At 42.2% G+C, this 12,211-nt stretch overlaps 2 protein-coding genes across 3 annotated transcripts in view; one reads left to right on the top strand and one right to left on the bottom strand.

Moving 5' to 3' along the window:
* Positions 1-1,939, top strand: part of NVL (nuclear VCP like) — a 39,709-nt gene extending 37,770 nt beyond the window's left edge. For both annotated transcript variants that reach the window (XM_082303003.1, XM_082303002.1), the window contains one exon: positions 678-1,939. In XM_082303003.1, coding sequence (XP_082159129.1) covers positions 678-722 — 45 coding nt within the window. In that variant the 3' untranslated portion in view covers positions 723-1,939. The remainder of the gene's footprint in view (positions 1-677) is intronic.
* Positions 1,940-2,209: 270 nt separating this feature from the next.
* Positions 2,210-11,542, bottom strand: DEGS1 (delta 4-desaturase, sphingolipid 1). Its single transcript, XM_082302366.1, has 3 exons — positions 11,414-11,542; positions 9,888-10,630; positions 2,210-7,717 (listed from the first exon to the last, which is right to left on the bottom strand). The coding sequence occupies exons 1-3, from the start codon at positions 11,493-11,495 to the stop codon at positions 7,571-7,573; spliced, it is 972 nt and encodes a 323-aa protein (XP_082158492.1). The 5' UTR covers positions 11,496-11,542; the 3' UTR covers positions 2,210-7,570.
* Positions 11,543-12,211: the final 669 nt, after the last annotated feature.

The raw sequence follows: 12,211 nt of genomic DNA, 5'->3' as shown, positions 1-12,211 counted from the left end.
GCCCTTGCTATGAATACTGGAAAAGCTAAAAAAAAAAAAAAAAAAAAAAAAAAAAAAAAAAAAAAGGCTAAAAAAGCTACATCTTACTGATCTAGTGCATTTACCTCTTCTACCCCATACACATCTGTATTTGGTTTAATTGGTTGACTCAAGATAAACAAAAAAAAATCCTTAAAGCTGTGGACAGACATCACCTTCTGAAGCCAGTTATTTCAGTGGAAATATTCTATTCCTCAGAAGTGTCATTTTGAGTGACCAGTGCAAAGGGTTAAGGAACAGTTAAGTTAGATTAACAAAAGATGATGTCTGCTCATTGTGCAGAACTAGAGGGGGGAGGAAAGTGTCAATTCAGCAGCTCCCTGGTGAAGAGGGCAGTACCTTCTCAGTGAAGCTGCCATCTAACCCAGCATGGCAACATAAAGAGTAAGAACTCTGCCCAAGACCTCTGTGAACTACCCACCATTGGTGACTCTCCCTGGAGACCCTCATTAATGAGCCAGGGTAGTAGGGGTTTGCCTTATTTAGGTTTTTGTCTGTAAATGTTTTAAAATGCAGCTAGTAGCTCATAGAGCTGCTTTGTTTCACTTGCTTGAATAATACACAAAGTCACTTTTAAATATTGTGTAAGTTTTTTACCACTGTCTGAGGTATTTTTTCTATTCTCCTGACACTGTTAGGATCAAATCATGTATGAAGAACTGCATCAGTCACTGTGCAGGTGATACATTTGGACAATTCCCAAAAGAGACTCATTCTACACTGCTGAAGAGTTCTGCAGTTCCTGTGCCTGTTTTCAAGAGACAGGTTGGAAAGAAGCTGTACTAAATCCATCTCTCAACTTTTTATACTGCATCTGAAAAGAAGGTCATCACAACCTACTGCTCTAAAGCATCCTTAATTTAACTGTCTCCAGAATAAAAGATACAATACATGCTTCCTGCTTATAACCATTTCTATTTTCAAAATGAATGCTTTTAGTGCTAAAAAGCTAATACCATTCTGATACATTTGGTGCCCTGAATCTGAAATCTGAGGCACAGGCTAGCCCCTCCAAGTGTTTACACTGCTCAAATAGCTGTTTTCAACCACCAGAGAAAAGTGCTGTGTTTTCTAGAACGAGGACACTGAGAGAAGCACTGGGAGGACAGAGCTGTGAAAGTAGGCTGGGAAAGTGCTGCAGTGGATGTTACTGCATGCATTTTCTGAGTACAGTGACACATAATTGTGCCAGCCCAGGTTCTCAGAGCTGCTAACAGCTTCCTTCCACCTTACCAAAATAAACTGCCCGCAGATTGCAAGCTGGGAGGGTTACCTAGGAGAGAGTAAAGTTTGGAAACTGGCAAAGTGCTATTATACTATGATTCAACCTAGAAAACATTTGAATTAAGAGGTAGTTGACAAGCTGGTTCTTAATTATTTTTCTTAAACAGATAAATTTGCAACAACAAAAACTTTTTTACAGTGTTTCAGTATCCTCTGGAGAAATAAAAATGTTACTGTTTTAAAAAGCAAGCCAAGAGTTTTTTGGTTTTTTTTTTTTTAATACAAGAAATTCCATATTGGAAGGAAGGTCATAACTTCCTAACTTTCAGTGTCAGCAAATCAGACAGTATCCAAGTTAAGACAAAACACTGAAAAGTGCCAGATTATGAAACCTACAATCCTTCAGGGAAGAACCCCAACAAAATAGTTTTTGTAAGCAACATATAATCTGTAAGCATCCTCCCCTACTTACTTAAACACTTAAGAGGGAGATCATTTCATCTCCTACTTGAATTCATTTAAACAAATACCCTGAACAACCAGATCTAACTTTAGGACTGACCTTGACAGAGAACAGTACCTTACATCTTAAATTCTTCTCAGAATTGTCAGCTAACACGAAATCTGCTGCACCTTTTTACCCAAAGGTACATGTGATAACATGTAACTTATCACCACAGCCTTGCATTTTAAAAATACTGACACGCATGGGAGCTTGTTCTTACCACTGGGATTTTTGCTCAACATGGTATGACATTCCCTCCCTCTCCTAGGGAAGCTGGAGTCTCAGTGACTCAAATTCTGACTCATAAGACTAACAAATTAAGTCCCTGTATATAAAGCAGATGATGATGATGTGCCTGCTTTTAATTGCAAATCAGGCTTGAAGCTTCAGCTATGATTCCCAGAAATCCAAGGTGAAGGATCATCATTTTCAATCAATACCATGTTGGAAGGAAACCTCAATGATCATCTCGTTCAACCTTTCTTGGCAAAAAGCAGTCTAGACACGATGGCCCAGCACCCTGCCCAGCTGAATCCTACAAGTGTGTGACACTGGGGAGATTCTTCACAAGGAGTACAATCAGCCAGTGGAATTGTTTTCCTCATTCCCAGTGGGAAGCACCCCAGGAGTAACTTGCACTCCTTACCCCTCCTCTTTTCCACATCACTCTTATAAAAGGGAGTCTCCATCTTCTTTGTAACCACCCCTGGAACACAGTGATAAATTCTCTCCCTAAGCTTTATTTTGTCAAGGCTGCACAAACACATTTCTCTCAGTCTTTGCTCATTATACTACAACAGTATAATAATAATAATGATACACTCAATTCACTTGAGTGGCTGAGTAAACCAATGAAAAGTTGTATCTCCTTTATGGATATACAGAAAAGATTCCTGTTACTGTCCTTGAGGATAGCTGCACTGATGAGCTTAGGCAGGAGTGGAGTCCTCAAGCCCTGGCATATCCACCTAAGAATTTTCCTTTCCTTTTATGATGGCATTATTTCTGTGTATGGAGCAAGAAAGCAAAGAAGGACATGCAAGGCATGCAAGATAGGGGAGGAAATGCTATCAAGTAGTACTAACAGCACTACAGTCTTGTCAAGAGTGCCAACACAAAACGTTTATTATTCAAGGTGTCTCATGATCATTCTTCTTAACAGGTGATAAGGGAAGAGGAAGTGGCATGCAGGAGGGTTTGAATGCACAAGAAAATCTGAAGTGAAAGGCAGAAAAAGCCAAATCAGTCAAGTGTCCATATCCTGCTTGCTTACCTTGTCTGAGCTCTGTGTGCAGCAAGGAGCAGGCAAGGGTAGGCAGCTGAACTCCATTTGCCTGCTCACACCCAAGTGTTGCACCCACACTGCTCCTTGTGGGAAATTCTGCTCAGGCTATAGTATATATCACTAAAAAAACAATGATCCTTTGAACGGAGGAGATCCTTTGTACACAGAAAATGGGAACTGCTTTAAGGAACGAGCCTTTTCACGCAATAGAGACAAATATTTTGTTCTGCATGTGCAGCTACCACCCCTCCTAACAGACATGCCTCGAGGTTTTGCCTCCAGTCATCTTGTTTCTGTTGTGACAAGATCAAGAAATTGTTCATCATGCCATTCTCCTCTCTCTTTTCCTGAGGCTAGCAACATATCTAAACCACAAGAATGATCTTGTCCCAGAGCATAGCAGAAGCATGGATAGGGGGCAGAGGCAGTGCACTGTGTGGGGGACTGTTGAAAGGAGAACAGAAAAATACTGCCTTCAGTCATGGCTCAATAGGAAACTTTTTCCACATCTTTGTCCTGACTATAGTCTTATATCCCACTTCAGGCTTGATTGTGAAATAGATTTGCTAGAGAAGAGATAATTGTGTGGAGTTGCAGGTTGCTGTGCTAAAGGCAGATCCACATGATCCAGACACACCTCTTTATCAGATTGTTTTCCTAGGACCTTGCAGAAGCAAATGTTGGCAGCCCCAGAAGTGGTTCCTGTGCCTTGCAATGTGCAAACTAAACAGCAGAACTTGCTTTGCTGTCTTTTGAGACTTCCAAATTACAGAGGAATAGTTTCCAAAAGCTGTGCCAGACTCCTTACACAAGGTTGCTGCTTCAAAGTCACTTTCCTCCTCTCAGTCCAACAGGATGGCAGCCTGCAGTCTGTAGCACTGATGGTATCAGCTGTTGAACCTCATCGTGGAATAAGGAATGAACAGCTTTAAGCTCTACTGGGGCATGCCACTCCATCCAATAGAAGAAAAATGTCAGGCAGAGGTGACCTCACCATCTGACAGTGTCCACTTACCACCATCAACAGATCCATGTCTCAACACCTGGAGACCTTTGTCTTATGTGCTCACCAGCTCATTTAATGACTTCACCAGAGGAGTTCTGAGACACACAACTGGAAATCTGAACTGTTTAAACTGACCTCTGGTTCCAGGGAGGAAGTCCTGCCCTGGCTCTGACAGCAGGGAGCTCTGCAACCAGACAGATGCACCCATTTAGCACGTTAATGTTGGGAAGGAGTCAGGTTCAACAGCAAATCAGGAATGCCAGAGGCAAGAGTTGTTCTGAAAGAGAAGCATACCCACGCCTGTCCTGTGGGAAAACTAATGCCTAGTACAATCAGATTCCAGGATGCATTACTTATTCCACTTAAGCAGCTTCAGATAATTGGGGGCAGGGAGTGTTAAAAGCCATGCAAGGAAGTTTATTCTGAAAACTGCAAGTTACTCTAAAAGGCCTGAAGGGGATTCAGAGCTCTGCACAATTTAACTGCAGCTAAAATACTTGGGTGACAGTTAAAATTCCTGACTGATTTCACAGAAGATGTTTTCCAAACTGAAAAACTGAAAGGAACAAACCCTAACAAACATGTGGAAACACCAAAGTTAACTCATTCCATCTGAATAGATTCAGAAAAAACAACTGGGTTAACTGTCAGGGTTCTTGATGCTCTTTAGCTTCAAATCTGTTCTCCACAAGCTCCCTCCAACTTTCAGATAAAATGTTTCAAAAATTATACTAACCCATTTCTGCCAGATATGTTTTAATTGTATTAATGAAAACTATTTAATTCCTTAAAACAATAACTAGATGGTTCATATGTACTTTTTAAAAAAAAATGTTAGTGCTTCATATTTCTATGTCATGCCTTTGGAGTAAACACCATGCTTTCTCCAGTCATACTTACATTCACTGTTCATTTAGAATATATCAAACAAGTCAAGTAGGGCCAACTGGTCCTAATTACTTTTACCAGTGGTTCAGAAATGCTTCTAACTGTTTTTTAGGGATGAAACTATGCTGGTTACCTTTCAAATATCTGCTTTTGGCAGTTCTTACTATTGAAGTTAACTGTTACAGTTTTTTTATGTTTTACACAGGAGTTATATGCCTAAAAAGGGTCACTACCAATGCTTGCAAGAATGAGACCATTGTTAAGATCCCAGCTTAAGTCTCACTGGCTCAGATTAACCTAATACAGCAAATTGTTCTCCAATAAGTAGCCAGTACCAGATATTTCAGAAAGACTCTGGCAAGCACAGATATCTCCCTCAGAATTCCCCACTATTCAGTACCTCTTGAAGTGAAAATAATGTATTTATAATTTGAGTTGGAAGGGAAAATCATAATCAGACCACCTTAAAGCAATGCTTGCAATTTTAAACAAGAAAGATGGCAACTTCAGTCCTGTTTATAAGCAGGGATTCCATGAAATGGGTAACTAAGACTAACTATAAAATTTTTAGTCTGAACTCTGGTTATCTTAAATATTCATATAGGATAACTGAATTTCTTAACTATCACTCTTAGCCATAAAACTTTGTAGGCACTTTCCATCCTTCATCCAGCTATGATAAATCATTAACACCAAAGACAATTTATGAAACAAAGGGTGAAAGTTATTAACTAAGTGGCTTAAAAAGAAACTGGTTTGCAACTTCTTAAGCCTGTACAAGTATTTCAACCAAAGTCCATTTTCCTCTGAGTAGGGAGGAAAGGCAGTGATTCTTTACAGGTAATCTATATCACCACTCAATAGAATGGATCTCAAATCTGCGTTTGAAGTACCAAACTTCTCTAAAGCTTAAGTCCTTCAGCATAAGGGGACCAATCAAAAATTCACCTAGTATTACTTTAGTCTTGGCTTTTTAACTACATGTAAAATTACTGGACAAAGTCTATTTTGGCATTACACTCTACCCTGAGCAACACACTGGCTACACCTGTCAGGTTTCTGGCATAATGAAGTAACTTTGTAGGTGGCTGGCAGACTTTCATACCACTTCTATTGCTTAGCCACAGATAAGGGCCCACACTTAAAACACCCATTAAAACAGCACCGCAGTCAAGACTGAGTTAAGAGGTACCAATACATTCATTTCAGGCACTCACCTTTTCAAAACAAGCAACAAACACCCCAAAAAACCACCCCAAAATGCAGGAGTTGAAGGCATTTAAAATTAGGTTACAGCACCTACAACTTCCACCTTCCATCTTTCAGATTAACAACACACCACAGAACAACCATTTGAGATTTAAGGGTGATTTGTAGCCAGTTTTGACTGCTTAAAGCCATCATCAATGCATTAGACAGTAGAAGGCAAATCTACTGTGCTGAGGTATGGAAAGGTTTTTCACTGTCCAGCAAGTCAACCTGCTGCCAATGAAAAATTTCCTAAGCAGGAAGTTTGATATCACCACCTCTCAGCACATTTTAATAGGTAAGAAAGACAAGTATTTATGGAGGGTACTGTGGGTTTAGGGGAAAAAAGCCAAACAAGATTATTTAACAACCTTTCTGTGTACACAAATGACTAATGTGCCTAATAGGCAGTACTGTCAGTGGTTGTAGCCAGACTTGTTTGCCAGAATAGTACCAGTTTTAATCCATTCAATTTTCCATAAAAGCCAAATTTCCAAGTGAGTGTAAATATTTATCTTTAAAACCATAGTAACATGTAATAATTTTTCTTTGACGATCAGAAAACCCCCAGACTCTATAAAAAGACTTTTCCAACATAAAACCCCACATTGGGTATATTAAGTTACCTAAATGCCACCTGCTTACACCACATGCCAACAGAAGCAGCTCAGGCAGTAGGTGGGACCCTTGGAGCTGGCAGTACCCTTGAATACCACACTTTTTTTTTTTTTTTAAACAAAGAAGTCACAAAAGCCATCTTCAAGATAGCAGTTTCATTCTGATAGATTGCTCCTCTAAGGTACTTTCAGTAGAAAAGGTAGACCTTTAAAGCAATGCTTCAAATGACACATTACATATTTAAACAAAAGCAGACTTAACATTTCTGTGCAAATTTAGTTCTTCCAACCATCAGTTCCGAAACATTTTCAACAGAATATTTAAGTTAACAAATCACGTTAGTTTAGAATTAGCAGGTAAGTACAGCATTTTAAAACTAGTCATCTAAATAGCATGTTGAGGGCAGTATACTACATTGAGAACTTTAAAAATGTTATGAGTCAGACAGACATTTTATATAGATGTAATACCTACCAAAGTAAATTCTGTTTAACAAAGTTTTTGTTTAAACAAAGTGGTTTTGCATTATGCACGTAACACTGATCCTTAGGCAAATAGAGACACATTAAACCAACAAATCTGAGGACTGTGAGGAATGTTATAGCTTGTAAGAGTCTGCTACTAAATCCTTAAGGATGCATTGCTGTGTTGCTGCACATCTTAATTCAGGACACAGGTGAACAGCTTTAGCAGGAGACCTTTATACCAGCCACTTTAAAGCAAGCAGACATTTCAAAGTTTTTTGGTTGCCAGAAGTTTAATCTTGCTTCACTTCACCCTTTAATTGCCTTTTCATGCGTGAATATGGGCTGATTGTGTCATCCATCACGAAGTCATACAGTACTTTTATCCAAGAGTTATATTGGGGCAGGTTGTCATAGTATTCAGCTGCTATTTTCTTCACCTGAAGGAGAGATATGAGGTTTATTTACTAGTTATATTAACATCAGTTGTGACAACTTTACAGTCCTCCATGTGTAACCTAGTGATGTGTAACAGCACTGGAAGTTTCATTCCAGAAGTTAGCTCCTACAGGAAAGGCCACTCATGGCACAATGTGAACATTCCTTGAAGGAAAAAGCAATTCCCTAGTTGCTAAATAAATCTCATATGAAGCTTTTGGAGCTTGCAGGAACAAACTCTGCTAACACTCCAATGTCCCTTCACTGTGCTACCTACAGGATGATGGAGCTCACAAAAGCAAGTGGTTTGGTTGCTACTGAAAGTGACTCCGTTCAGTGCTGACTCATAGATATAAAAGTAGCAGTAAAAAGGATGTTCTAAGTTCTAGGAAGAGATGTTTAACCCAGCTATTTTTACATGTCGTTTCAAATCTCCATACTCAGGAAAAAAAAAGCATTTTATTTCTGAGGAACATTTTGTTTCTGAAGCCAAAGTTCAAAGAATGAATATAAACTGCTTCCAAAGACTCTCCTCTCAGTTGCATATGTTGACTAGGCCACTGTTTAAACTGAGAGCAGCAGGTTCAGTTAGGTGTCTTTACTGCTATTTAGGACCAACCACTTTAAGGCTTAAAAACATGAACAGAACAAAAAGGATTTTTCACAAAATTCCATAGCTTTAGTCAGAAGAATAATATCAATCTGTAAAAGCAACAAACAAACTCAAAATAGTTAAATGCTTGGTTTGAAGGCAAAGCTTGTTTTGACCCATCATCACACCTATAGAATAGTGCAGCTAGGCAGTGTACTTTTACTCAACAGTAAGAATTCTCAGCTCACCAGTGCTGAGGAATCGACTGTTCAGTACTTGGGGATCTTTAGCACACAGCACAGCAGAATCCAGTCCAATTAAATTAACTGCACTGTTCCAAAAGAAGGCTTTGGTTTCTTATCAGAGCTGTGGATTATGAGTCCTGCAGCAAAACTGGGTATTTACCCCTAGAACTAAATACTTGAAAAAATTCATGCCCTGCTTATACCTAGAGTACTGTGCAAGAAGTGAAATGCTGGTTCACAGCACAGAGCCAGGTATCAAAGGAGAGTTAAAGCAACTTTTGCTGTATTTGAAAGATTAAATCTATGAATAAGAGCAGTCATCTCTCTGTAGAAAAAAAAACAAACAGAAAAACCCGCACAAATCCTCAACAAACCAACTGCATTATCTACCTGCTCTGCTAGAAGTGCTGGCAATTACTTCAGCTGCACTTCCACCACTGACCACAGAAATACCAATCAAGTTTAGACTTCACCAGAGGGACGATCTTACAGGTTCTCACTATTGCCAAGTGCAATAACAAAGCTGTAAGACCAACACCACAGCTGCTGTCAAACTGCAAATTTTGTGTCTGATGAAAAACCGGAATTTTAGATGTAACCCTGAAGTCTGTGTTCCCCTGCTCCAGTTGGGAAACACGGATACAGTGAGAAGGAAGCTCCTGCCTGTAAGAAACAAAGACTGAAGTGAGGAGAAACTTCAGCTCTGCTACTCATGCAGGCATGACAGGCCTAAGCCCTGGCTTGGAACTCTTAATTCTGACAATGTACAGCTGATATTTATTTAGGGTTCAAAGGCTCTTGCTACAGAAAACTGAAGTGCTCTAGAATAGAAAAGTTATTATACATTTGTAAACAGTACAACAAACATTAGCAGTACCTCAAACCCTCTCTTTTCCCCTACCAGAGAATGTCCCTGCTAGAAGAGACTGAAGAAAAGCACACATTACAATACTGTCCTTAACATTTCAAAGGCAGAGATAACAAATCTCCAGAGTTATCTGCAACCTCTTAACTAGTTTTTTGCATACTTACAAACAAGAATTCAGAAGACAGGTTGTAATTACAGAAAGCTAAAGTTAGTGCAAAGCTTAAGACATGCGTTCCCTCCCCTCTCCTTTTATGGAAGGGGCTTGAGCCGCAGCATATAGGGAGCTAGTTCAGGATACCACTAAAATGATAAATAATTACCTCCTTTATCACTCAACTTATATTGTGGGGTTTTTGTTTGTTTGTTTTTAAGCTCCCAACCTATTCTTCTGTCAGAGCTCTACCTTATTTTCATGTTAAAGTAGGCCTTAATTTAAGAAAAAGCAATAATCTTGGAAGGAAACTTACCAGTGGAAGGCTCTTGCCAGGAATATTGGGGAAGTCATGATGTTCATTGTGATAACCAACATTAAAAGTGAGCAAATTAAGTGGCCCATAGTAGGAATAGGTCTCATGTCCTTTTAAAAACATGTAATGTTCAGCTATGAAATGTCCTGAAATTGGGTGCAACCCAAGACCAAGTACTGAACCAGCAAGCATGTAAAAAATTGATTTGACGCCCCATAAATAATATATCGTGACATCAAAGGCGAGCTGAGCCAACAAATTGATTATTTCAAGTCGAGTGATGGGTTTAGGATTGATGCAGAGTGGTCTAATGGCATAGAAAAAAGGCTGAAGAACAATCCATATGAACTTCCTAAAACGGGTGCAGAAAAACCAGCCTTCAAAGTTGGTAGGAATGTCCACATCGATGCCGTCACCGCCTAAGTAACGATGATGATCCATGTGGTATCTCTTGAAGGATATGGAGTAGGGGAGACCAAGAGGGAGGTTGGCAAATATTCCAAACCATCGATTCCACATGGCTTTGCTGTTGCCAAAGGCACTATTGTGAGAGATCTCATGAATAGCCAGAGTCATGGAGTGGCTAATACAGCTTCCAAAAACGTAAGCCCAAAAGACCACCCATTTCCAATCCAAGTTTTTAACCAGATAGAATGCAGTCAACTGTGCCAGAACCATCAGCACAACCACCCAGATCAGGTTGTAGTCTGGCTTCATCAGTGCTTTTATCTCTGGATGTTTAGCTAGATGGGAAAAAAATTAAACGAAAAAGAAGATATTTCAAAGCTCTCCTCACAACTGGCCCAATTAGATTACAGTTTTTTCTTCCCTTTGTCCCAATTAAGAGTTTTCTGCAAAGGTAATGAAAACGCATGACCTTACCACTTGTGATATTTACTGCTACAATGAATCATCTGAAATCGAGTCATTTTAGCACTTTCACGTTGCTCAGCAACTAGACACGTACATGGCAAGCACCACTACCACCTCCAGCCTCCTCCGGAAGGAAACGGCCCTGAGCCGTCGACCCACCCGTAATTCACCAGGGCTCAGGGAAGCTCAGCCCCGCTTCCAGCGCCGCGCTCGCCGCCGTTATCCGCCACCCCCGGGCGCGGGTGCCGCGGTGACCTCCGCGCGCCGCCGCCCCAGACACCGCCTCATGGCCCGTTCGGCTGGCGGGGAGCGGCCCGGGGCCTCCGGGGAACCCGGCCTTCTATTCCGCCGCTCGGGATGGCAGCCCGGGCAGCCGCCGCCCCGAGCTTCGGGCTCGGCCCCCGCAGGCGACCGCCTGCCCTCCTCCTTCCCCCTCTCCTTCCTTTCCCCTCCCCCGCCAGCGCCGCCAAGGCGGCGGCTCCCGCCTCCACGTACGCGGGCCCGGCCGCCTCCGGCCGCCCCGCCGGGAGGCTCCAGGGGGCCCCGCCGCCCCCCGGCAAGGGCGGCCATCTTGTGGGGTGCCCGTGTGCCTCCCCCCCCCCCGCTCCGCCACGCAGCCGGCGGCAAGAAGCAGCGACACCGCGGCTCCTCACCCAGGATTTCCTTGCGGCGGTCGGCGTGGGGCTGGTCCGTGTAGACCCACTCGAAATCCTCTCTAGCCACAGTATTCCCCATGGCGGTAGCACAACGCCCACTGTCCACCCGCTGCGTGGAGCCCACGGCGCCGCACTTTATAGCGCCGCGAAGGCGGCTCGGGGCCACGCCCCCCCGCCACGCCCTCGCCGCCCATTGGCTGCCGCCGGCCGGGCGCGCTCCCGCGGCGGCGGCGCCCCCTGCCGGCGGGGCGGGGCGGGCCCTGAGGGGCTGAGGGATGGAGCGCGGAATGGAGGAGCCCTCGGAGCGGGGCCGCGGCACCGCCCGCGCTCCTGGGAGCTGCTGTCCTGGTTTGACCCCGTGCTTACAGACCCCTGCCTAAAGGTACCGAAGTGCAACTCCAAACGCCTGTACCAAAGCCTCCATTTCCTTCCTTTTTTGTGGTAAGGTATTTTAAGAACTGTGACAAACTCCTCTGTAAGAACTAAGGTCCATTTAATCTGTTGCTGCATGTATTTGTTACAAAACACTGACTGCGGGCAGTTCAGTGAGCAAGATTACTCTATGCAGAAGTTGAACCACTACTTGCTTAGAATTTTAGCTGTCCACTCATAATAATCTAAACCAGTAGATCAAAAATCCACTCAAATTAATCTGAATCAGCAGTAGTGATAAAAACAATGGAGGGTATTATCACAAAGTGAATTATACCTTATCTCTCCATGTAGTATCATCACTTAAAATTTATTAGTAATAGTGGGTACAAAAGGCTTATGCCTACAAGCTGCTGAAAGTCC

The sequence above is a fragment of the Coloeus monedula genome (assembly GCF_965178545.1).
Source record: "Coloeus monedula genome assembly, chromosome: 2".
In the NCBI taxonomy this organism is placed as follows: Eukaryota; Metazoa; Chordata; class Aves; order Passeriformes; family Corvidae; genus Coloeus; species Coloeus monedula.
This window is presented reverse-complemented; position numbering and strand designations above follow the sequence as displayed.